This window comes from Platalea leucorodia, assembly GCF_965183815.1.
Source record: "Platalea leucorodia genome assembly, chromosome: 5".
NCBI classification, from domain to species: domain Eukaryota; kingdom Metazoa; phylum Chordata; class Aves; order Pelecaniformes; family Threskiornithidae; genus Platalea; species Platalea leucorodia.
This window is the reverse complement of record NC_138827.1, coordinates 49293116-49320309: the sequence shown is the minus strand read 5'-3', so window position 1 is coordinate 49320309 and position 27194 is coordinate 49293116. Positions and strand designations below refer to the sequence as shown.

Genomic DNA, 27194 nt, shown 5'->3' with positions numbered 1-27194 from the left:
TATATAAAACCTTGATGATGGTATGATTTTGATTGATTTGTATGATTTTTGTATTTTCCACTGGAGGAATGAAAATTTACCCCTGGGATCATCAAATGCCATCCCTAAATAATTAATAATAGTAATTCTAGATAGAGATTAATTTTATGTCACAGGTTACTCCGGTTGCTACGCAGACATGGTAGAAGAGTTTTGTATTGATCAGACACTTTCATGTTAGTTAAGTCTGACCCTTTTCTTTTTAGAATTCAGAGGAATGAAGAATAATAAATGTCGATGCTTATGTGTTTGAGAAGGAATTTTTTTAATTAGGAAATGTTTTAAAAGGGTCGGTGAAAAACAGAAACTGGAATTGAGGTTTCATTTCTGTTGCAGGTATGTCTATGAAAGATAAGCAGACATTTCAATTTTGGATATTCCCTTATGATAATAAATGTACTGGAGGCATTACCAACTAAACAGAGCTTGCTGAGATCGGGCTTCTTTGAGACTTCTCACATAGTGTTGTTTTAATCTGTTGTTTTTTTTATCCTAGGAAAAAGAGAAGAAGTATATGCTTCCTTTGGACAACTTGAAAGTGCGAGATGTTGAAAAGAGCTTCATGTCTAGCAAACATATCTTTGCATTGTTTAACACGGAGCAGAGGTAAGAAAATGTGCTATTCTGCACATGCTTCTATAAAATTGTATCTAGCTGAGCATTTTAACAACTGGGAGTGCAGTTCCAGTATTTCCACTGTGTTGAGTGAACAAAGATCTTGATACTCTTGATTTATCTGGTTCTTTGCCGTTGCATAACCCTGGGATGAAAGGTTAGTGTCCTCCTAGCCACTTGTAGGGTGAACCAGCTCCATGATTAGTCATCTAGTTCTTCTGTATGGCTGAATAATCATCTCCTGATCCTATTTTTATTTTGTTTGGCAATCACCTAGGCTTACCAAAACATTCATGACTTCTGTACCTTGTGACCAGATTAAACTGGTGTAAATCACAAAAGCATCATAGCTTTTCACTTTCTCCAGTGGAAAATCTTGCCTGTCTGTAATCTTGGGAGTCATTCTATTGTTTGTTTGGGTTTAAATACTGCTGAATGGAGAACAAATGAGATTCCTCTGCTTCCCTAATTAATTAGAATCTTAGCTTTGTAGTGTTTGCCTCATAGTTTTCCTTTCAGACTCCATCCTCTGATTTAAGTGGTGTGGGTACTTTATGGAAGCCTACTCCTGATGCACAGCCAATTCAGACTACTGTGCACAAATAAGTCAAGGAAACATGACAACACTTAAAGACATACAAGTGACCTGTAAATTTCTTTTTTTTTTTTTTTTTTTTTTTTTAACTGAAGTGATGCATTTGCAGCTGTCTCAGTGGAATTGCATTTCAGCAGATAAGGTGCAATTTCTGTAAGTTCTTTTTTCAAGAAAATAAGTAAAATTTAATTGTAGTGGTAGCATGGATAGATGCCCTTGTTTTCCTCTTCTCTTCTGCTAAGTCTCTTCACACCCACTCCCCCCTTGCATCGCCAAAGCTTGGCAATACATTCAGATGTTGTTCGAGATGATGAGGGCTGGATGTGGCTCCCTGCAGAGCCAGCTGTTGTTGCTCCTGGACTGGCCAGAAATAGTCCTTTCAGAAGCAAGGAATGCCCCTCCCTGCTGCAAAGCAAAAGCAAAGCACAGGATTTCTGGGCTGTCAAGTTTCTGCTGGCCCCAGAAACATGAGGACGCAATGTGAGTCTCGCTGTGAACTACCCCATGAAGGCTTTGCCTACATCTGCTGACATCTCAGCTAGCCTACACATGTGGACATTGTCTGCCAGGAGATGCCCTTTGAAAGTATGTCGTACACATACTTGCTGGGAATAAGATTTCAAACACTTGACCACTTGCATTTCTGGAGGACAGAAAAAAGCTTTGAAAAACTTTTCATGTTTTTGAAAACATAAACCATCTTGAGATGCTGGAAATTAATGTAATTCTGACTATTCTCTATAGATATGTGTGAATTGTCCCAACATGGCATGCACATCCGTCAAGAAAGATAACTGTCCTTGATATCAGCTGTACATATTAAGTTCCTTCCATGAGAAATCTGTTAATTTTAGCTCATTGTTTCTCCTTTGTTTTGGCTAATGGATTTGAATATTTTTATCATCTTAAATATTAATCACTGAGCTGCTGTGAAAATCCAAGAAAAGCATGCGTTTCCATTGGCAAGTTTGGCATTTATTTGGGTGTTATATAGCTGCACATTCACATTTTCACTGAATCTTCATACACACTGGACAGCAAGGATTTCGGAATCAGATGTCTAAAATGTTTGCCATGTCTGTAATAACCCTGCCCATTTGGACTGTGAGTAGACCCTCCAGCATCTGCAAGCTGCTCTAAAAACATCTTTATATCTATATGGGCATGTTAAGACACGACAGCCCAGTGATAAGACGACAAAATAACTTTGCCTTGGGAGTGGCTGTTTATGAAGACAGTCTTCCAGCTTAAAAGGAGACAGAACTTGTTCTTGAAGAAATATTTCTTGAAATTACAACAGCAATTCCTCTGTTACTATAAAACAGCTGATTTTTGATATTTCTAAAAATCTGCCTGCTGGCACAAATTGGTCAAAACAAGTTTAGTATCACTTTCCACTGTCTCCTAAATTCATAGATTGTGTCAGCAGCAGCAGGGATATTGGAGCTTGAGTAAAGTGATCCGGCCCTCAACTGGGGACTGTGTTCCCTGTCCCAGATTCTTAGGGAAACTGAAACAGGGAATTGGTAAAGATCTGTCGAAATAAGGAGTCTCACTGTTGTTTTACTTTATGCTAATCTTTTGATTTCTGGTTTCTGAATGTGTGTGTGTGTGTGTGAATATGGCTTGCTTTTCAAAATTCATCTAAAAATTAACTTAGTTTCTGGTTGTTTTTTTTTGAGAGGGGAGCGGGGGATGGTGTTTGGGTTTTTTAAATTAAAAAAACCTTACAACTGAGAAAGAAGTCAGCTTTCTCTTTCTGAGTTTGCCCACTGAGGGTTCTGGTTATGGAACCATTTTGCTTTTTAAGATGTAGATCATTAAAGAACAAAGGCAAAATCATCTGTTCCAACTTCCATGATAGTATGGAGATTGTTCTGTATCTCTTTTTTTTTTCCCATAATCTGCAGCATTTTTTTAATCAACTATGCAAACTTTCTTAATGTTCAATTAAAGTATTTTAATTTTCAAGCAAAATCCCTTTAGGAGACAAATTTTAATAAGCTTTTTCTCTTTTTCATTCCCAGCTCCTCACTGCATAGGTATTTGCTACAGCCATATGTTTCTGATACTGTACATTTCAATAGTTTCCTGGATTATGCACTGCATTTTTTCCATTTATGAAAACCTTTCCAGTTCTGAAATATAGTTACCAAGAAAATGCTCATTTCACTGCATAGAAGGAAAAACCATCTTGAGTTAGCTGAGGCTTGGGGATAGATGCAGAAGGAAACTAACAGTATCTGTCATTTTGATTTACTGCAGAAGTCAACAGTTCTCTGACAGGAATCAAATGTGACTTGGTAATGTATAGTAAATGGAGACTGTGACGATTGATTTCACAGTGAAGATAAATTCTCATGAAATGAACATAATTGTATGTTTATAAAAAGGCTGCATTGTGAAATAATTAAATTCTTTTCCTGTCACTTTCTAATTAAAATTTTTAAAAGGGGGAAAAACAGAGAAAAACTCTTGGTGTGAAATAGATATAGTATTGCTTAAAGAAGGGGGGTGTGAGTTTATATAGTATTGCTTAAAGAAGAGGGGGGGTGAGTTTTGCTTTTCAGCAAACTAAATAATTTATTTAAAGTTTTTGAGTGGGCCCATCTACTTAAGTTGGAGACACCATGGAAGACCTTTGGAGATGGAGTCCTCTAGTTTACTTACCTTAGCAGTACTAGATATTAAAGCAAATTATATTAGAGTGAGTCCCCTTTGACTCCCGGATCATTTTTGGCTGTGTCCATCTACATGAGTCTGCCTTTGAGCAACTGAAGTTGAGCTGTAGGGTAAAGCAGTACATGTCTAAACCTAAAGCTGTCAAGAAAGTGCGTGCTATTTTCTGTTGACTATCCTTTTCTCCTCCATAGTAAACTGGTGGCAAATCTTTCAGACTGGAAAAGAGATCAAATATATTAAAAGTGTTTGAAAATAATTATACTGTAGGAAAAAAAAATGTTTGCAGTACTGCTGTAGAACATAATGTGAAGTTGTGTAGATGCAGCTGCTGATGGACTTTCTTAGGCAGAGCTAAGAATGGAGGAGAGAGGATTTTGCCAGTGCCTGTGCTTACAAACAGTAGATTAACCTGCGATGTCCTCATTGATGAATGTGTAAGACTCTTGTGCAGAGTTCAAGAACAAACAAAACAAATTCTGCCCATCCCAGAAAGTTTACTTTCCTTCTAGGATTTCATTCCAAACACTTTGCCTATTCCCCACATATTTCCTGTAAAAATTATTCGCTGATTGGTGCTTTTTGTTTTAGCTAAGTACTGTATTCTGAGACAAGAACTGTAGTCTTAAATGTGCCTTCCTTTAGGATCTATGCAACGGTCCCATCTCTCCCTAATTAAGAAGGGCAAGCAGTCATTATTTCTCATGATCTTGCCCAGTTGACTACGGGATCCACATGGCACTATTTCACTAGATTCTGTGTTGTTCTAAAGTAGTCCTTTGCTTTTGCAGTAGACTAGTTGCACTTTTTTCCTGATTTATTGGTCAATAATTGTATTACTGTATTATAACTCTATCTAAATACTACTTCTCTTTTAAGTAAAGCAGGAATGATGAGTAAAAACTCTCTTCTTTTGCTACAAGCAGAGAAAAAGCTTCCTTTCCACCTCTTCTCCAAGTCTGGAGAGGTGAGTTCTTTCTCTTTTGTGGGAGAAGAGATTCTACTAGGTAAAGATTTTGGAGGTTATAAAATGGTAGTAGGCTGAAGTGTTTGTTGAGTTGGTGAATTTTCAGGCCTTTCCTACCAATACTGGCAGTAGCAACCGTACAGTGAGGAAGAGTTACCTGGTGGAGAGTCCCTTATCAGTAGTCTGTCTTATGCAGGAAGCTTTGTTCCTCTTCAGACTTGTTCTGTTCCTTGGAGCCAAAGAAGCAGAACCAGTGTGTGAAATTCCCCTTTCCTTGCAGAGGAAGATCTCAGCAAGTCTCCCTGTCTTTTACTTTCCTGCCCAACCAGGATCCGGATGAAACGGAGTAACGGTATTGCTTTCCTCACCTCTATGGTTCTGTATGATAGGGGGATGTGAGGAGTAGCTTCAAAGCACAGAACTGTTCCTGTTTGCCTTCACAAGAATAGGTTCCTGAGAGCTAAATGCTCCTCAATAGTCATGAAGCAGTGTGACAGAACCTGCCATTCCTGCATGAGAGCTGACTGTCTGGGGCAGGCTCACTGTAAAACCAGATCCTTAATCTGAGAAACAGATGAATGTCAAGAGGAGAGCAATCAAAAGGAAATTTTGAGGGCACACAATAGGACTGGAAATAGAACTGCTAGATGATAAATTTTAGCTACCGCCTCCTGCATACACTCTGACTGTCAGGAATCATACTGCACAAGAAACTGTGTTGTCTAGTAGGACCCAGGAGAGTACGCTACATGAAAGGTATGACAGTATTTATTTTGGGTGTGTGTTGTTGGCCGAGTGTTGCTCTAGAAGGGGATGGAGCACAAGTCTTCTCTGGGACTCCAAATGCACTAGAGCTTTAAGTACTGAATTTCTTCTTATGGACAGCAACTAGTTAACTGCTATCCATATATAAGGGAAACTGGGCAAGAGCCAAAATAAAGGGAACTAGTGAAAGGAGACCGGGTCAGAGGAGGTGTTGGATGGAAGCCAGGCTAAAGGAGAAAGCCTAAGATGAGATGTATGTTTAGTTACTGTTTTTGAGTTACTCAGCTAAGCCCCAGGAAGAGCTGGACTGTAAGCTATTCAGAGCCCTCTCTGTTAGAAATGGAAGAATGAGAATCTATTTAATTAAAAATCCCCGCAAATTTAATCCAGAAAAAAAGCTGCTAACGCTTGTAAACAAACTTCTAAGATGCTGGTTAGTATAATATTTAAGAATAGGAAAAATATACAAACCCAAGGAATAACTAGCCTTTATCCCCCAAGTCCATTCCATTAAAAAAAAAAAAAAAAAAAGAAAAAAAAGGTTGGTTTTTTTTTTTTTCTGGAATATTTCCTTTTTGTCATTATTGACAAGAATTCTTTGTATGCTAAATAAAACATAGTATGATGGATAGGTGGTGCAGGTATTGAGGTTTAAAACTGGTATTACAGAGCAAAAAGGGGTTCTCGGGGGAAAGAAACAGCAATGCCAAACCTATGCCTTAAATATGATAGTTACACTGTACTTCAAGAAAATTCCCTAAGTGATTGTGTGGGATCTGAAATGTTAGTGACACCTACCAGAGACACGGGTATTGTAATCATGGGCCAAGTCATGGCTGGTAAACTTGACTCAGCCTGCAGGACAGCTTCACCTTGCTTGCTCACTGTGGGTCCCCCTACCCCATCCAGAGAAGCATAGGACTGGAGCAAGAGATGTCCTCCCTCCATGCGTGGTGGGGCTCTGACAGCTGTGAGCAGCTTTTGCGTCTGTGTGGCCCCAAGGCAGGTTCCAAAACAAGCTTCCATCCCTCACCACAAAAAGGATCAAACCTTCTTCAGCAAGGAGTTATGGAATATTTTAGTGCCAGTTACTGTTACTACTGCCGATTTTGGGCTATATGATGTTAGTTTCGGCTGCATTTCGGTTCTGGGTTACATATAGAACTTTAGATACTTCGTTGTCCAGGCTTGGCTGTGTACTGATCAGCACATCTTCTGTTCATTTTCACCTTAAAATTGTATGCGTGTATGGGTGCATGTGAACTTGAAAAGATCACTATACTTCTGGGAGACCACTTCCATGAGTTAGGTGGTAAAATCCTTAAGTGCTATTATTTCATGACATTGTCTCAGAGAGTGTCTCTTTGGCTTTTCTGGATACTAAGAAAAAAAAATCTTCAGAGAGATGTGTAATTAATTTTAATTAGCATTCACATTGGACTGATCTGAAATGGCACGCCTTGATAGAAAATGTTAGTCATTGCTGTTAACTCAGAGCAGATGGTAATTTTTGTTTCTTTAAAATATATGATTTGTGGAGCTTCTAATAGAACTTTCTAATATGACAAATAGTGCATATATTCAAACCAGCCATTGTGGAATTACAGGTGTCTAAAATGGTGGACTAAGGTTGAATAAGCAGTGTGTATACAATGGAGTTGCAGGTTGAATAGAGAACATACAGTGGAGTTTCATCCAAGATTATCTTTCCCCATTGTGCATGTATATTTGGAGTACCTGGATTCTGTTCTTTTCTCCCTTTTTCATTGTAGGTGACTATTTATGAAACCCATATTCTGTATGATTTCTTTTTCAGTCAAATAAAAAGTATCTAAGAATGGAATATTTTGTGTTTTTCATGGAATAAAATTGGGCCAATTTGCATTTGGTTCCAGGTTTTTAGTGTTCATTTTAATTCTGCCTGCATCATATTAAAAAGACCAGAAGTTTACAAAAAACCCAAACATCTGAGATGATAAGCACAGTTGTTTGAAATCTCTGTAAAAGAAGATATTCCTTTATCTTTTGGTCTGTGAGTAGCTTCACTCATTTCAGTGCAACTACTTAAGTTAAATATGGTTTTGTGTTCTTTGCAGGACTAAAGTGGCTTATAGGCACAATTCTAAAAATTTCACTAATATTCCTGCTCTGTAATTGCTGTTCTGTCTCCTCCCATATTTGCAAGAGTAAATATATCTTCACTTAATCTTGGTTTGTATTTTCTTCACTCCCTGCACCCCCCCCCCCCGCTCCGAATCACTTGCACATACAGTACATCTTTGTCTACTGAAATGTTCCAGATCCAACTCAATCTAAAAGCTGTATATGCTTATGGTTAATATGTGGATATGCATTAATATAGATGCACACATATTAACTGGGTTTGTAATGTGTCTACAGTGGTTGCCCTTAAAATCTTTCCAGGTTTGTTGGAGATAAATATTTAACCTTATCTTAGGATTAAGAAATTGCAAGAGATACTATACATCTTGAGGTCTGACAGTTGAGTTTTTTCAGATGGCAAGCAGGTTTTATGTGCAGCTGCTGTAGAGGGAAAACTACTGGTATTGCCTCTACTCTAAGCAAGCAACTAGGAAGTTCTTTCTTTGTGATTTTCAGTTGTGTGTTATTCACCTGTCAGTACTGGATTGTACAGTTCTGCTGTTTGATAGGTAATCAAACCTTCCCTATGTAATGTTGACAGCCCAGGCTTCAGGACTAGTGGGACAGGAATCTCAGTAACTCGCAGCTGAGCTCAATCTTCAGACTTATTTGGCACTTCTGTTTCCTCTTGTGCACTTTCAAATACCTTACTCTATTCCTGCATTTTCATGTTAGGATTCTTCTGTGATTGGAGGGGTTAAAGAAAGACCTATGGACAATGTAAAGATAATTTCTGCATTAGAAAGTTCACTTTGGGCTCTGAAATATATGGGGTAAAGGAATCCAGTATGCTGGAAACAAAAATAATAGTAAAGTGAAGAAGTTGGTAAGCAAAGTTACAGCTGAATGTCTGCTGGACTTTCAAGTAGTGGGTCTGGTCTAGGAAAGATATGTCCTGAGTGTGGAACCATTCTGGAATCAGAAATGACACTTTTAGTCCAATTGTCTGGTCATCTCCATAAGCAATCGCATTGTGGTTTTTCTGGAATGCAGTTTTTGAGGTTGGTTTATTTATTTAGAGTATAATAAAACCTGTAGATAACAAATGGTAAGCTTTTGTATTTTTCACTCTGGAAAAAAAGTAAATTTCCAGTAATGCTGCTGTATTTTCATGTACCATGAAGGATATTAAATTACAATGGTGAGACTCAACAGGAGGAACCAGCATAGGTAGATGTGGTATTTGCACACAGCTTCCTTGTTCGTGTGTTCGCATTTAAAAAATGTTAAATATTTAAGGGAAATTTTGCACACCAATTGTACTTCTAGGCATGTTCCCATTTATTGTACCTGTTTTGTTTCTACAGTCCCTTAGATTTAAAGATGCCTAAATATCAACAAGATTTGTACTATTGAGAGTTCATCTCTTTTGCTTCTTGGTATCCTGTCTTATGTCATTCTCTTTGTTGTATAACATCCCATTTAGCTGCTATAGAGATGACAATGAGAACATGACCTCACTGTATTCCATATGGAGTGAGCAGGTGAGGATTGAGTAGTAACTGTTTCTGTGCTGATCTCTTCAGCAATTTTAAAAAGTGGAAGAGAGAACAAAACAGAAAATCTGAATTGTTTTCAAGAACGTTTTTAGAGCTTTCTATGCAATGCCAGTGGATTCCTAATGAGTACAACATGTTAATGTGTTTTTGTAAGATTCCACTAGTAACAGAAAAAGGACACACTCTTTTCAGAAGTTACTTTGGCTTTTTTTCCTTTGAAAAGTTCCTGTGCCTGTCAGCCTTTCTGGAAGAAAGAAAGGCAAAGGAAGTCTAGTAGCAAGGAGGCTGATTTGGGAGGCAAGCATCCATTTACCTACCCTACTGTAAGCTCCCTGTGAGTTCTGGCTCAGTGCGTATGTCCTTCAGTTCCTCATTTATGCTGTGAAGCTGAAACCTATGTTCCTTTGTGGTGGGGTAAGATTAACTACACTAAAATGGTGGAGCTCTCAGATTCTACTGGGAGAGGGGCCTCGGAGAGCCAGAGATGTGAGTCACTTGGCCATAAGGTGTCCCTAGACCTAGGAAAAGTCTTGATACGGAGACAGGAATGCAGGACTGCCAGCTCCCATCTGTTCAATGTGGTTCGCTGAAGTCCCTTCTCCTACAGCTACGCTTGATGTAGCAAGTCATAAAATGCCAAAAAGTTTAATATATAACATGACAGTCCTGAAAAAATGTTTTCACAAGCTGGTGTCATGTTGTTTTGCTCTTGCAGATAAGTATTTTTGGAACTTCCCTATCGCTGTTTTACAGCCTTTATTTGCTCTATTGTTATTTTTAGTCGTCTTTTCTGAGAGTACCCTTTTACCATTTCAGCTTCCTATTTCTTCAAAGTTATAGCTGCTAAGTTAACTTAGCCAAAAAAACTTATCTCAGTGAAAGTTTCTCCTAGCAATAAATTAAAGCATTTTTTTCTCTAGCGATTTTATTTTGCTTCTCTTTTTATTGAGTTCTTTGTTTTGTTCAGTAAACGTTGACTCGGAGTTCCACAATACTGCAAACTGAATAAAATTGAAGTGTTTTGTCATCAGTTCAAGATAATGGCATCTGATGAGGTCGTCCAGGCTATTATTTGCCTTAAGGCAGGATTAGTACATTTGGAGTGAGGGAAGAAAAAGGTTTAATTTTAAATTTCTAATCAATAAAAACATCTATAGAGCTTTCAGTCGTTCATACTGTCAGTGGCTTTGCCTAAACTATGAGACCTGGCCCTTTAGTGTCTCTTTGTCCCTTTGCGGGCTGCTTTGTCTGGGAAGGAAGCACAGGTGTGCTGCCCTGAGCAGCACTGAAGCACGCTCCGGTGGCATCTCCGATCTGGATGCTTGCAAGGAGTAGCGCAAGCCTGGTGCTGAGCACTCCTGCCTGGCTGCTCAGATGTAGCCATTGAAATCGGTGAGAATTATGTCACCGACGTAAGGAAATCTGAGTATGTCCTTTATTCTTTGCCATTTTGAATGCAATCTATAAGCCTGCTAAAAATACCTGATTTCCCTCTATTCAGAAGTGGGTACACTCTGGTTGCCATACTGTGGTTTCATGGCTGATAATTTAATGATTAGGTGTCATGGCTGCTTCATGCTCAGGCATGAACGCTTACTGTTCAGTTACAATTTTTCTACCTGTTTTTTATCTGTTTCCTGAGACTACCCCTAAAAAGCAAGGCTAGAAGCTGTGTGGTGACATTGTTGGGAAGGGAGAAGCACTTCTGTGAGTGGGAATTACATCAAGTAGGTTGTATTCCGGCAGTGTGACGGTGAAATCCCACCAGTCCCTGAATGCTAAAGAAATTTGTCTAGGCAGTGACGATAATAGCTTTATTTCCTGGTTCTATAGTGCATTCAATTTTTTTCCCCTCAAAATATGTGGCAGAAATGACCTCTGTAGTTGCATAATGAAACCAAAGGACCCTTGTCATTGCTGTCTTTGAAAGTGAAGTAATGTCCATCAACCCCCCTCCCCACCCCCGCTCCCCTTCTCTGTAGCTTGCTAAGGAAAGAAAACAGTCTGGTTGCGATGGAAGATTGATTCTTGTGCAACTGTTAAGATCTAGCAAAATGTGCTTTCCTAACCTTTGTCAGCTAAGCTTGTGGCCTTTCCTAAAAAGACTGTTGGCTGACAAATTTACAGCGATCTGGTCTGTACACAGAATTTGAATTCGGAAACTAATGGCTAAACCGTAAGGGGAAAATCTGTTCAGTTTATTGGAGAATTTACAAGTACCACCTTCCTACATATTATGTATTTTTCCTTCTTTCTCTTTTCTTCCATTAAGTGATTCCCTATATGTATCTAATTATATGAATTACCTGCAAGAGGTGTTATTTAAATATGTCCCAGTTTTCTTACTATGACAGCAGACATCAGAGGTTTGTTTTGTTTGTTTAAAATATCTGATTATCATTGTTTTCTTTCCCCTTTTACTGATGTCTGAAAGCTAAAAAGCGTTTACAATGCACTGAAAGGACTTAACATGGGAAAAAGTTACATCGTTAATTATTTTGATATTTATTGGTTACAACAGCAATCAGTCATAAGACATGCAGTTTTGTTGGTGTGTCGTATGTGTTTGTCCTCTGCATCACAACAGCCTTTTTTCCGTAAAAGTGCTCCATTTTGGCAAAAGTTGGAAAATTGATTTTAAGTAGTTTCACGCTGCTTGCAGATGATTATTATTTACAGAGCTGTGCATTCTAAGATATTTTTAAGTACTCCATGTAATTGTTAAACAAGCACCTGTCCCATAAACTCTGTTGTCCAAAACAATTACCAAGTAATTTCTGATCCCAAAGGATTTTTAATTTAAAATGCTGCGTGCACGATACAGAGTAGTAAAATGCTAGTTTTACAATGTGGTGCTCTTTGTTCTAGGAATGTTTACAAGGATTACCGTTTCCTTGAGCTAGCCTGTGACTCCCAAGAGGAGGTGGATAGCTGGAAGGCATCTCTGCTACGAGCCGGTGTCTATCCTGATAAATCCTCAGTAAGTTAAACAGCTCACTAGTTTTCCAGTAGCTGCTATGTTTGAGTCAGAAAAAACAAATTGTATCATCTGGGAAAACACAATGTCTGCAGATATCTCAAGAAATGGTAGCCTTTTCATCGTACTCTTCTGTGCTAATTTTGAAATATTCATAATGAAATATTTTAAGATCAATTTGTGCATCAAACCTCAATATTAAAAAAAAAAACCAACCAACCAAACAAAAAAACCAACACAAACCAAACCTTCCGAAATGTTATTCATTGGATCTGTGTAGTAAAAACATTGAGTGATTTGGGGTTTCCTGAGCTTCATTGTTTCTATTAATGTCTTCTAAGGTAAAGATGCACTTTGAAGAGCTTATTCCCTCAAGCTCCGTATTACAGAACAGACAGAAGCATTCCAGGCAATCATGTATATTTATTTTACTGATTCACTACATGTTTTTTGTGTATGAAACACATCCTAAACCTTTCCAAAGGCAGTTTTACTCAGCTAATCATCATGTGGAGCAAATTGAACAGGATACAGTAAAAAAGCCTCTATTAATTTAACAGAAAAGACAGAAAGTCGGGAAACGGAATATGCCAACTACCATTTCACATTTTTTGGACTTAGTTATTTTGATGTTTAATATCAAGTGAAGGTTTGAGGAGATGTATCCAGAGAGAAGGCTGACTAGCAAAAATACCTGTCATTTGAGCTTTTGAAAGTTTCTCTAATGCATGGTTCACCTTTCTTAAGTATGCCTGCTGGTCTGCTAGATTCCTTCAGTGGAAGGTCTGTTCTGAGAAATGATGCTTTGATTTTTGACAGAATTTGTTCTTCCTGCTTGTTTTCCATGGGAAGGCCAGGTCCCTTGAGTCCAGGGTCTTGTGCTGTCTTCTATTTCTTCATCTTTCTCTTCCTCCTATTTCCCTAATTCTTGTGACACCCCCATGGCTTCCAGTGTAATTCTGTCTGCATCTCCTCCAGCTGCTATTTACACAAACAACCCTCAGCTTTCTCTCTTCATACCAAGTTCCAAGGCTACCATCAAAAGATAAATCAGAGAATCCTTGAACTGATGGATTCTCCAATTATTATAGGAATAAACAGTGATGATAATGATGATGATTTTTAAAGAAGAGTTGAAATACAAATTTAGCAGGAGACCTACCAGATATCTGATACTTTACCTTTTTAAAAAAAAAAAAAAAGAAAAATTAAAAAATTTCAGTAACTCTTCAGTATGTTGCCTGTCGCAGTAGATCAGTTCCTATCTAAGACAGTCAGAAGTTATTTTACAAGGATTAGTTAAGAGAGGTTACCTAATCAATTACTAGGAACAAAATACTGTTTTGTTTGGTTGGGTTTTTTTGTTTTTTTGTTTTTTTTTTTTCTTGCTCAGGTTTTAATAATGATGTCAAAAAAGCCTGTTTCTGCCTCTGGTTTAATCTCGTATTCTGTGACATGTCTATTATATTCATATATCTGTTACTTTATCTTTAAACAAGACAGACTAGTTGGATTTCGAAACTTCTCTTCTGTCTTCCTGTCTCTCCCTTCACCCTAAAAATATTTTGTGTTCAAAATACGTTTATAAAGAATTCTTGGGTTTGTTTAAAATTAGTCAAAGGAGTCTTAGATACAAGATGAGAGACTTCCTTGAAAGACAAAAGTAGAAGGGAGTCAAAATTCAGTTCTCCTTTGAGCTGGAATTATCTATACATTAGAAAAAGAGTGAATATTATTGTTCCAAATCCCTGTAGCTTGAAATTCACCCAGTAGTCTGTCAAGCTGTTCAGGAAAGACGCTTGATGCTATTCTAGTCTTGCAAAGCACTTTGTTCCTACAGGACTAGAGGTCCAAATGTGGACTGCAAGTCTGCTGTTGAAGTTTTGAATTTTGCAAAGCAAAAGCTTCAAGGCCCAGGGCACTTTAGAAGCTCCAGTGGAACTAAAATAAAAATCAGCAGCATTTCATTAATATCCTGTGCATACTCCTCAGTTTCACACCTTCCTCTGACAACATAAAACAGTTTTAGAGACACCCCCCACCCTCCACCCCACCCCCCCGTCTTTTATTCTCCTTCGAAGATTTAGAGACTGTGTTTTTATGTAAGAGACTGCCAGGAAATGGCAGCAACTTGCATTTACTTCAGTGCTTCCCCACAGCTTTGCGATCCTGGAGTTAAAAAGGCAAAGAGGTACCCTAGCCCCTTCCCAGACTGACCTTCTCGCTCTTTTTCATGTGCGAGTCACAGCTGGTAACTTTGAGTATCCAAGGCTTTGGCACCAGAAGTAGAAAAATTGCTGCTTAGAAATGAAAAATAGATTAATAGTGCTGTAAACCTGGAGTATTGCAGTGGTGAAACTGGCCTGCTTTCTGTAACTGCCAGAGCAGTGTGCACAGCCTGGAATTTGAAAGCTAAGCTGTGTGCTTTCATTAACAGTTCTGCTGCTTGCGTACAAGGACGCTGATGTAAAACCCAACGCAGTTGCCCCTAGCTGGGTTCCTTCTGTAGTGGCAGGAAAAGTAGGAATTTGTCACTGAATTAAGGAGATTTGTTCTGAATTCTCACCAGGGGCAAATCTCTCAACTAAGAATATTAATTTTTCTGTTGTTTTTTTAGTAGTGCTACTTAAAATTGTGTGATTACAGTGATAATGGGGCTAAATACTTACTGCTACTAATATGAAGTCTCTATTACTAATTTAATCTGTAAGCTAAGTCCAAGGTTGCTGATTTTTAATTTTTCTTTTTGCCTAAATAAATCTCATTAATATATTACAAATTAAAGGCCAGATATCGCCCCATTCCTCCATTGCCTCGCTTCATTTTGCCTGCTTTCGCTGGCCCTCTGCACATGGGATGCACACTCACGTTCATGTATTCACTCTCTTGTTAACTATCTTTAATCACCCCTCAGTGTTCCTCTATGAGCCCCCAAATTCTTTTGCAGTTTGCCAAGTCACCTCCTTCCCCCGGGAGATTTGCTTTTGTCAGGACGTGGGCTTTGACAGCCACCCGGATAGCAATGAATCAGTGTTTTTATTTTTCCAACCCATATGCAAGTCAGCTTGCTTGATATAAATCACACTGTGGCCAATTCACTTTGAAACGGGATATCCATTTACCAGCTGACTTTACTGCTGGGTTTCTGGACTGATGCATCCAAAAACCTCCTTTTTTAAAAAATGACTACAACTTTGTGACTAACCTTTCCAGACTGTATTTCTCAACTGTAGGCTGGTGTTTATTTTGGCTGACTTCCCACTGTATAATATACACTGTTCATGCCAGCTCGTGGCAAAACTCACAATTAAAAAAAAATAATAGCACAGATGTTTGTCGTAACTTGCTCTGCACACTCTACCTTGCTAGCACCGTCCATTCCTTTTCCCCTTTCCCCTAATGCCATCTCCTCCTTATTTTTATTACTAATCTAAAAGTTCAATATTTGCTTTCTAAAAAGCATGGGATCGTGAAACTTTCCATTCATTGGCACGTCGTAGGGAGTGGCTGTCATGCAAGGGTAAGCAGACATGTTTAGTGGGTTGCTTTGCGTACTGGAAGTTCAGTATTACCAACGCACGAAAACCCCTCTGGCTTCCGTCCCATCCCTAGATCATTTCAGGCCTCATTTTCTTCTCCCTTGTGTTCGTGTCCACTGACTTCCCAGGAGCTGCTCCTGATTTACACTGAAGGAAGCAAAAGTGGAATCAGAATGTTTGTGTAGAGAGGAAATTTTGAAAAACAGCGTGAATTTACAACTTCGCTGAATATTTTAAATCCTTTGCGAATGTCCTGTGCTCCCCTGGAAGCTGTCTAACTAAAGGCTTCCGTGAGTGTTCTTTGAGTCAGTTATTCATTTGGTTTGAGCTGTTTCCAGAACTGTACGAGTTAGACTGAATGCAAAATAAATGTATCTAATATTTCTTTTTTTCCCCTCTTTCCTCCTTGCTGCATCCTGCAAAGGGGAACAACAGAGTAAGTTGTTTGTCCTTTTACAAAATCCTTTTGTATCCTGTCTGCAGGGTTTTGTCAGGAAAATTGGTTTCTCTTTTGGTTCACTCAACTATTGCCTGCATACTCTTACCAGCAAACTCTATTAAAAATGTGGGTGCAAAATTGTCTTCTAGAAAACTGTTAATGGATCTTTGTTTTAATTTTGGGGAAGGAGATATGTTAAGTGTTGCTAGTGTTGTTTTTTAAGGCAGTGCAGTAAGAATGATGCTATAAAACAGTATTGGGACCAAAGATTATGAAGGTATAGTAATAAAGACCTTCTGAGGAAAGGTTACTACAGTCTGATGAAACTCATTACAGCTGGATTTTTTGACCATACATCAAAGCTTGTATTAATGGGCAGTTATAAAAACCCAGCACTGAAGTCTTAAATAACAGATTTGCTGGTGTTGTTGGCTAAGCTGAACTAGATCAGTGTACTGGCTTTGAAGGTGCCTTAAAATGGATGGAGGAGGGTGGGGTCAACATTTGACTTGGCTTCTAGACCCTTGATGTGTTCCAGCTGGACAGCAGCAGAAGGGTGTGGGGTGTGGAGAGGGAGAACTGAAATATGCATGGTAGGTTTTTTTTGAAAGTAAGCAGCACATAAAAAGACAGTTTTGCTGATGTTGATCCGATAAACTAATAATCAAGCAGTTCCCAGGGTCAGTACTTTTTTATGCCATTTTTACTGAGCTTAAGAATGGAAATTGCTCATCTCGCGCTTTGGAATACAACGCAGAGTGAGTTTGTCATACCCTGGAAAGAAGTTATACAGCTTTTGTGCTTTTTTTTTTTTCCCTCCCTTCCTGTTTTGGTATATTAACCCTTAGGATGATGTATCTGGAGCATCAAAAGATGCTTCATAGCAAATGTTGAAAGTAGCCCCTGAAATATTGCCTGTAGAATCTCATTGTGGGCTTGAAGCATTTCTGGGGTATTTGGGAAAGACCCAGGTGGGTTTTCAATGTTCTGAAGGTTGGGGAATTTTGTCTGCTTTTAATTTTTGTGTTTTTAACCAGTTTTTGACCACTTCTGTCTCCATAGTAGCTGGGCTTAGAAGCACCAAAAATCTTCTGTTCTGTTGGCCTGCCTGAGAAAAGGGGCTCTTAGTGTTGGGTGGGGAGGGGTTAAGAGAAGTGGTATATTGATGGCACGGAGAGAGGGACTTTGCATAGGAGGTGGTGTGAAATGTAAATGTTAACTGTGTACACTAAAATGTCGAGGTAACGTTTATGTTTCTTTACGATATGCTGACTTAAGGCTTTGCTGCTGCAGTGGATGCTGATCTGATCTCCAGAGGAGAGAGGTTAGACTTTAGATGCTCTGTCAAGGGAAATGGGGTTAGATGGGGCACCAAAGAGCTCTTGGGGCTGGCAGAAACAGAGGCTGGAGGTCCGGAGTTGCATGGACCAGCTCTGTTCTCCAGAGACCTGAGCTATGGGGCACCCCAGGGAGGTCAGGACCAGTAGCATCTGACATAGAGTTAGTTGCTAGCATAAGGCATGATACCCATAAGCAAGTACAGGAGAAACCTGTGAGATGTGAGGATTGGTGGAGCTGTTAGCTCTTCTATCACTCTGAGCAAAGGGCAGTTCTTGCTGTAGGTTCAGAAACGTTCTCTCCCTGGCCTGGGCTGTCAGCCAGAAGGTAACTCCAAAAGAAATCTCCAGAAAACCATCCTGATTTCCTTGTAAGGATTCTTGTATCCTCATCTGTGTCCCCTGCTGCCTTCTCTTTCACACAGGTGATTCATGCTGCATTCTGGAGGTTACGTTATCCCAATTAGACAGATAGAATTAATCTGCAGCTGCCTGCAGGGGCTCAAACTCCACAAACGTCTTGAGATTTCTGCACCTAGTGGCATGGAAAATGAAATAGGTAAACCTGAGAGGTGACAAGAGAGTTTTGAGAAGGGGTTGGGAGAAGAGAGGAGCGGCAGATTGAGGATGATGATGGTTTCTCAAAGCTTCTTATAAGGCTTTATGCTGCAAAGCTGCGTAATCCTTCCTTACTGTCCTGGTACAGATTTACTGGGTAGCTAGCAGAGCTATAACAGTCCTACTAGTGCTGCCTGGTGTGGCATTCATACTGTGGATCATGTCGTATGTACACATGTAAAGATCCTGTACCCACCCACCCATTCAGATTGTGGCTGCTTTTATAACTCTGCCTTTAGCTTTGCACTCTTAGATTTAGAAAAGTAAAAATAAACATCGGAGTAATGAGTTCCTAAGAAAAAGGGGGGGAAGTGAAGTGAAGAGGGTTTATAATTGTCAGTGGACTACTAATAATTTTTATTTTTACTTTTTATCGTTGCACAATCATTAATGTAAGTGAGATTTCTCACATGGTTAAAGATAAATATATCTTCAAAAGCTTTGTTGGATAAAATCTGTGAAAGGGTTATGTAGAATGAGGTAATGGAGACCTACCTCATTCAGCAAGCACATGTTGGCAAGCCCCATCTTACTAATATTAAAGCTGAACTCCATTCGGCAGCCTTGCACAGAGACGGGAAGAGCAGAGCATTGCGCAGAGTTGTGCAGAGCACTGTAGCTTCAGTCCAGGTGCTGAAGACACAGGAGCTGTGCATCTTCATCAGCCTCACTTAAAAAAACAAAAAAATACCCCCAAAACAGCCCTCCAGAGGTTGCTGTTTGAAAACAACAGCAAAACCTATGACATACTCATGAAGTCCATTTTCATTATGCTTCTAACATTGTTAGGTTAAAAGATTACATAGATGCTGTGGCCTTATGAAATTTTGATTCCAAATCCCTAGGCACTTGAGCAGTAAAACAACAACAACAACAAAAAAGAAACCAAAAACCTGAAGTGACACTTTTTAATATCAAGCATTCACCTTTCCTTTGTCATCCTTAAGCCCTGAGTTAGCCAATCATTTCTGCTAAATTTGAAGGATCAAACACTTTAATGCCGAGATCAGGCTTGAGAAAATTCAACTTGGAAAATACAAATCTAATTAAATTTCTTTTTGTGGATAAAGTGACTACAGAGTTCTTATCTTCTAATTATTTTGCTTGCTGATAGCCTTTACAAGGCATGTAGAACTAAGTGCATAAATAATGTATTTGCATCTCAGTTAATGGAGTTGTCACAGTATGGATAATACTGTGCATGTGAACATTCACTGAATATAAAGTCAGGTAGTGTAATTTAGTTTGAATTTGCACTCAAGAAAAACAGAATTCCTTTTGAAAGGAGAAGGAAAATACTCTCCCTGCCAGGTCAGTTTGCATGTTATTCCTTAAAATACTTCTTGGTGACATATTAATTGCTTAGATTCAAGTCTCTCTTTTTTTTTTTTTTTTTTTTTTTTTTTTTTTTTTTGAGGGGGGTTAGTTTTACTAAGCCCAGATTCCAGATCAGCTACTTCATTAAGAAGACCAGATGTCCTACTGTCCCTTGAGACAGTCCTGGAAAATGGGAGCTTAGTGAAGTCAGGATACTCATTCTACCTACGTATATGACAACAGGGCTCTCAGTTCATCTATTTCGTGCTTGGTTATTGACATGTAAATGCAGATACAGTGCCAGAAGCCATATGTATCTTTGCATTGTAATAAGGCTCTGATGCTTTCTTTTTAAATTCAGCCATGTTTCTGAAGGGTCTTCAATTACCTCCCCCTCCCAGACATAAACTCTGACTCATACTGGCTGTGGTGATGCTCTGAGTGCCCCAGCCAGATTCAAACTGAAAGTAAGTGGTTCTGCTCTGGGATTGCTAAAGTCCGTGTTCGATTTCTGCTCCTAAACTAGAAAAAGTAAAGACTCATTTGGGTTTGCATAGTAGTAAGTTGAAAAGCAAACTGTGCTGATACATCATGGGGTAAAATGGTGTAGACAGAAGTGTAAACTGTGCATTTACTGGGTTTACTTTTTTTTTTTTTTTAAAAACTAGTATATTTTAGAAAAGGAAGGCATTGAATTCTAGGAAAAGAAGAATTCACTTTGTTATGACTAAAATTGGCTTCAGGCCAACTGGATTTAAAAATAACTTTTAAATGAAGAAATGTTAATTTTTTTTTTAAGTGGAAAAATGCCATAATTTTATAGACAGTGTTTCAGTCATTGCTTTGAACAGATGAATCGAATTTTACAATGAAGTCACGGTGTAAAGGAGCAGACCAAGCGAGTGAGTGTGCATGCGCACACATGCTGGGTCAAAGGCAGTCCAAAATACGGGGAGGAAAGGAAATGGCAGGCTGTGTTTCAGTCCCTTTCTTGCTGCCTCACTGTTTCAAGGATGTGAAAACATGTTTCACATAAAAACTATCTTCTTGTTCTCCTAAATATTTACTAGTTCAAACAAAGACTAGATGCAACCTTGTTCCCCAAATGTTCCCTGAGAAACAGAGCAGCCCTGGTTTATATTCTAGTAAGAGTACAATAATTGCTGGCACGAGAGAGTTAAAAATGTACAGAGAAAAAGAGATTCGTAGTATTGCATCAGTTGCTCTACTGTAACAAGATGCAGGCTAACGGACTGAATGATTTCAAAACCAGTCTCGGTGAAGCCTATCAGGGGTCGGGGGGTTCAATAGCTGTCACAGAGTTTTACATTTCTGCTGTTAAATGGGACTGCTGAGATTAAGCAAACTCCAGGAAATTTAGAAATGAGCAAACGTTTCTGTAATGCATTCATGGTGGGCTCTTTACTGTGCTCTTGGCAAAGCATCTGCATATTGAAAATATTTTTAAATTCTTCGTTCTTTATGGCGCAGCTAATTTTTGCACCACTTCCACTCTGATGAAGGATTTCACTGAAGCTCTACAGAAAGGTGAAAACTCTGATTGTGAAGTTTCAGCTCACAGAGCATGAGTGTCAGCCCTATTCTGGACATATAGTGAGATTTGCCCTTGGGGAAGGCAGTGATGTAGGCCAGCCTCTAAGGACGCTTTCCCAGCCCTGGTCAATGAGCGCTGAGGGTTGGCTGGCAGAGGGAAAGGTGCTTCTGGACGGTGCTGCACCAGCCTCTGCCAGAAAGGTCCTTTGGACTCCAGGCTGATACCTGCAGCTGGAGTCCCTGTGTCTCCAGGTCTCAGAACAGCTGCACTCAGGAAGGTCTGATTGCCCCTTTAGTGCACAGTATGAGTCACCCATGAGGGGGAGTGAATAGAAGGGGAAACACCCTGACAGGTGTCACAAGACTTTGGGACAATCCTAAAATATGTTCCTTGTCTTCCAAGTCAGTAATTGCACAAAAACCTACTCGTGAGTAATAGCTGGGAGTAAATAAAAATTTGAAAGTTTTTTTCTGCCAAAAATGTCACCAGGCTCACCCTTCCATAGCGTTTACACTGCAACAGGAAATGTAGTCATTGGACATGAGGGTGGAGGGCAGCTGGTGAGTAGCCAGATACTGCTTTTTTCTCATTTACAAGGGAAAACAAGATGATCAGGAGAAACGGAATGCTGTTCTCCCTGGCTCTGTCTTAGACACAAATTAAGATATGCAATGTCTAGTCTGATACATAGTTCATCCTGGATTTCTTTAACCTTTCCTACTTATCTTTTTTTGTGGAGATAGGTTTATAATTACTTTCATACGCCGAGTCAGACTGAAGTCCCATGTCCTGTATGTAAAATCCCTCATTCTGGAGCTGCATTCTCCACTCATGTAACTCTCCTTCCATGATGTCATGTGTTCCTGTTCTGTGGTCACCCCTCAGCTCCTGTCCCACCTGTTTCCCAGATCCATTGCAGCCCTTGATTGACTGATGTCTTCCCTGTCCTTCTCTGTTTCTTGTATTGTATGACACTTGATATATTGAGTGTGCCAATTTTGGAGAACTGGGATTTCCCATTAGGAATAGCTGGCTATGGACATTTTGTGGTGTTTGATCAGTGTGATTCTTTTGTGACTTTCATACCTGTGTTCCTAAAACCCCTGTTCCTGCAGTTGAGAAACAAGAGGTCTTACTCTGTTTCCTTCACATTCTTTCTCTTTTAAACTCAACCTTTGCTTTTCCCCTTTTATAATCAAGTCATTTGTAATTCAAAGAAAGAATTACATGTCATTGAATGTGCTACTAAGTTCAAACAACGTATGTTACATTATTTGGGTCAGTGGTGGGTAGATACAAAGTTACCATGAGCTGTTACACAAGGTGTCAGGCCCATGTCAGACCCTTTAAATAGCAGATATTCAAACTTTCCAGTCGCATTTTTAGCACAGTATTATCTTAACCTGTTCAACAGTTGGAGTTTCTATACTAGGTGGCAGCATACCTAACAGCATTTACGGAAATCAGCTAAAGAAACTAACCCAGAGCATGGAAGTTAAAGTCCATGAGACAAATTAGTCTTATGCAATGTAATTTGGTGTTCAGTTGTAGTTTGGTGGTTTAAAACTCTGCTTGATTTGCAGACCGAGACATTTTCCAGTGGAAGCAGGAACCTCCATAGAATAGAATCCTTTCCAGTCACAGGCTAGTTGTCCCTAGCTGTGTTCTGCAGGCACTGTGTAGAAGTATTCTGTAGTTGCTCAGGACCACAGTCTGGAAACAACTGCTGTACCATAATTCTAAATTATCGTTAGTAAAGGTTATCTGGCTGATTCAGACAGCAAATTCTCAGAAGCACTGTGAGAGAGACTGTCCTTAGCTCTGCTGTGAGGGCAGTAAACAAAATGGCAGAGGCTGCCCTTTTATCCACTTTTGCAGCTGCGTACAGTCAGGCATCCTCAAATAGCTCAACCTCTCCTTCACATCACCTGTGACCTGAGATGTGGCTGCAAACGCTCAAAAGATGTGAAGTTTTCATGCCAGCTCTGTGCACCAAGGACCTATATGGGCATAGTTCCTTGCTGTTCCTCAGCTGAGGACTTTGATGTAGGTAATGGTCTGACTCTATGAACAATGACACCAGCAGACAGCCTCAAATGTGTCAGTGTCTAGAGCTGTGGGATTATACGTGGTATATTTATATGTGGGCCAATGTATGTCTCTGTATGTATATACAAGTAACCAATGCCCAGGCAAAGGTAAATTCTTACCTCCTTTGTAGGACTTCTTTACTTCTAGAGCAACGGCTTCTGGTTAAGGGATCACTGCTGATTAAAATGTTAAAGCTAAGGCTAACAGTGAGAACAAAATACAGCATTGTCTGCAGTCCTTAACACCATCTGTGTTGCGCTTGGTATGGTGAAAATCAAGGCTCTTGCTTTAGGAAGCTTGTCCTTCGATAGTTTGAAATCATCAACTCTCTGTCTGTGCTCTTTGGTATATACTGCTCTGCAGGAAATATCTCTTAACCTGATGAGTGAATGCATATGCTCAGAAATGGTTTAATTGCAACCAATCTAGGTCATGGAAAGGCTGGAAGATGGGCATGGTGAAGTCAATGGCATCAACTTCCAGAGTAAGAATTTCACCCATTGTGAGTGGGTGTATTGTCCTTAGCGTTGTATGTTTTTAGGCGACTGTTGTTTTTTTCCATGCTTTCTGTAGTCTGATTAGTGTTCTGCTAAAATAAAGTTCTCCTTTCCTAGAACCAGTCCTGGCATTGTCTGATTGGGGCTGTGATTTCTGCCCCATGTTGTATTTCTTTTATTTAGTTCCATTTTATTTGTACAGTTTCTTTTGTAAGCCACAGTGTGATGCCTTTCCAGCAGCTGTTTTTAATATTGTGAATAGATACTATTTGTCTAGAAGCTGCAGTTGTGGACCAGGATCCCATTTTACAAACTTAGAGTAAAAACATGTTCCTTGCAGTCAAAGAATGACATGAGAGAATATCGATGGATAATTACGGAACAGTGTCCTGTCTGTGTTTTTTATTAAAGGCTTGTCACTAGCCACTGAGTGCCTCTGGAAACAGAGGGTCTTGAGGCAAACTACCTGTTTGTCACTGGTCTGACTAGCAGAGGATGTGGGATTTAGGATTATCTTGTTACTAATGAATTCTGTAAAGAAGGAGCATGATTTCTTTCATAGGAGTTCTCTCTTCAAGCCTGAGAAGGCAGTATTATGAGTGGTTTAGAGCAGGTTTGGCAAGATGTCTTCATCTTTCGTTCTTTAAAAATACCTCACTCCAACATCTTTTGAGTATGCAGTGGTTTCTTTCTGCCTGTCTTTAAGAACAAGTGGTTGGATTAATAATCCTCCTGTTCTGCTCATTTACCAGATTCTCTTCAATTTATCTCTAAAATTTGACGCTAGTTCATTTGACTGTCCATCCTTACCTGGTGGAAGCATCTCAGCTCGAAGTATGATTGGAAATTTGCTCAAGTGGTTTTGTTGGGTCAGTTGTTCAAGTGATTTAAAGTCAGTAATCCTTGTGAACTAGCATAGATGTAAGCATGCATATGAAGTTCTCCATCCTTTTGTTTCAAAGGCTTTTACCCAAGACAGAGTGAGTGTGTGTGAGCGTGTTTTTTCAAAGAACCCTGGTGTTTTTACTCAGGTATGCTGAATGGGTTTCCTTTAGTGTATACAAGTATCAACATTTTCCCATCAAAATTCAGATCTTTTCTGATGGGATCCCACTGGGGAATTGCATGTATTTCTAGGGATCTGTGTCTAGAATAATCTGTGAATATTCCTTCCAAGTTTGGATCTCTTGACTGTAGACTACTTCACTCTCCCTTTGTAGACAGTGGGTCTTTGGAAGAGGAAGCTCAGCTGTCCTGAGTGCCAGGTTCCTTGGTAATTGTCTATGGGCAGCATGACAGTAAAGCAAGGGAACTCAAATTTACAGTGGAGTAGTTAAATACACATCTTTTCTCTGGTAAGGCTCTGGAATGTTGCCATTCCATGAGAGATAAAAGGATGCAGCACTTCTCAGTGTGACCTGTTCCTCTCTTGTGCGTTGCTAGGTTTTCAATCAAAGTCATTCCTGCTTATGCTCTTTCTAGTTGAATCTTCCATTTTGGATGTTGGAATGGTTTACTTGACCTAAAAGATGCTCCTGTTATAAAGCAGTTACTTACATCTTACTTGCGGCTGCATTTTTTTCTGTGCAAAGGTCTTGCTTCTTCAGTATTGGTGGCCTTTAGGCTGCTCTTTCATAGCTTTTTATAAAATATATGTTTATGGATAGTCACGAATACCTGAAAGATGGTCACAAGTACCCTGTTTCTTCCAAATTCAACCCTCAACTGATGATGGAAAACTACAGTTCAAATATCAGTGATGCTACCTCTTTTGTTGCTGAGCATTTTGGTAAAAACACTGCTTTACTATGGTAACTCCACAATCCCTTGGGAATGACACTTCAGTGCTTCCAACCTTCAGTTTTTTTCTTGACAAGTTTCTGGTTATATCCTGGAAAATTTCTGGAGTCTCCTATGGAGCTACAGCAGCTGAAAATTTGGGGAGCAGCATTAACTAAAACACATTATGTTCCATATGAAAAGGAGTAACTTCGGGCAGGGGAGGTTTCCACTGCAAATTAAAATGTCCACATTCACACTTAACAAGCTAGAAACTCATTAGAGAGCGAGGTAAAATTGCGAAGAAGTTGCTACCAAGTTTCCACTCTGTCCTCCTGGAATCTGCAAAAACTAAGCGGCTTTGCTACAGAACGTAAGCTCTGCTTGACACAGAATGCTTTTGTTAATAATTCCTACCTGGAATCTCCAACAGTAGAGTTTTTTTAGTCAGTCCAAGTTCAGGCATCACGGTGTTCTGATCTGGTCATTTGTTTGGAAACCACTGTAATTTCTCTTATTTTTATGAACTTACTTTACTGAGTTTAGAGTCTCTTTGCTGGAAGATATACTTAAAAACACACAACATGCTTCCAAAATGTTGTGCTAATCAAAAAAAAAAAAAAAAAGGAAGAAAAAAGAAAAAGAAAGCAAGTGAAAGAAAAAAAAAACCACCTCATAGCCAAAGAAGTTATACATTGCAAGTTATATCCATCCCTTCTTTGGATAGAGTACTATTTCTTGCACAGCCTACTGTGTGTCTGATAAAATATTCCAGAGAGGCTGTGCATGCAGCAAGCTTTTCATTCAGTTTCTTTGGGCGTAGTACAGCAGGATATTTGAATCCGTAACATTTAGTTATAAAAGATGCGGACTGTATTGAAATCCAGGCATTTATATATCTTGAGAGTATGACTGCATGTAGTCAACGGAGAAGCACTCTCCAGTGCTGTAACAAAAAGCATTCTTTTCACGTTTCTTCCCAGTTTGCATTAGACATGTCATACAAGAGCTAGAATATGAGGCAGACTTTGCAAGCAGCCACGGCAGTTCTTACTGTTTTTTGGGCTTCCCAAAGAGAACTCTGCTCAGTAGGTTGTTCTGCTGCCAAAGGTTTTATCATGTGGACTGAGTATCGTAACGGAACAGGCACCACCATCTTCATGTGTTTTTAGACATGTTATTTACTGGGGTTTCCCTGAAGAAAGCTTAGGGATTCTTTCCTTATGAGTCACTAACCAAGTGATTGTTTTTATATAAACTTTCCTTCAGCTGGTTAGAGTTGGAACACAGTGTCTTCTGCTCCTTCTGGGGTCTGACTTTTCTCTTAATTTCTTTTAATAGTTGTTCGGGCAGCCAACAGGATGGTTTGAACCTCGTGGCCTTCCCCACACCCTCTCTGAGTTCCATAGTCTTGAAAATCGCTGGTCTAGCCAGCAGAAGTACTGGTGGCAATCATTATTTGTGTGTAATTCCACTTTTCAGCTTTCTACCTTGTGGTGCTTTTTCAACTCTGCACCTTACTTGCGGCTTAGGGAGAATGTGCTGTTGACACTAGCCAAACTGGAGTTTGCATTTTATGTGCTGAAATGAAAACAAAGAGTTGATACTTGACTTCAGCGGCATAAAGGTTAAAAGCTGTAAAGTGCTGTGTTTCCATAATGGAAATCACCAAAGCTGGAGAGACACATGCCTTCTCTTACATACCCCTGAATCCTTTCCCACC

General features: G+C 39.4%; 1 protein-coding gene across 4 annotated transcripts in view; it reads left to right on the top strand.

Annotated features, from left to right (window-relative positions):
- Positions 1-27194, top strand: part of DNM3 (dynamin 3) — a gene marked incomplete at its 5' end in the record, with an annotated part of 182513 nt that overhangs the window by 113312 nt on the left and 42007 nt on the right. For 3 of the 4 annotated variants that reach the window (XM_082311696.1, XM_082311694.1, XM_082311695.1), the window contains 2 exons: positions 536-645; positions 12191-12302. In XM_082311696.1, coding sequence (XP_082167822.1) covers positions 536-645; positions 12191-12302 — 222 coding nt within the window. Of the gene's footprint in view, positions 1-535; positions 646-12190; positions 12303-16262; positions 16275-27194 lie in introns of all 4 variants that reach the window. The other variant, XM_082311697.1, reaches the window with a different exon arrangement.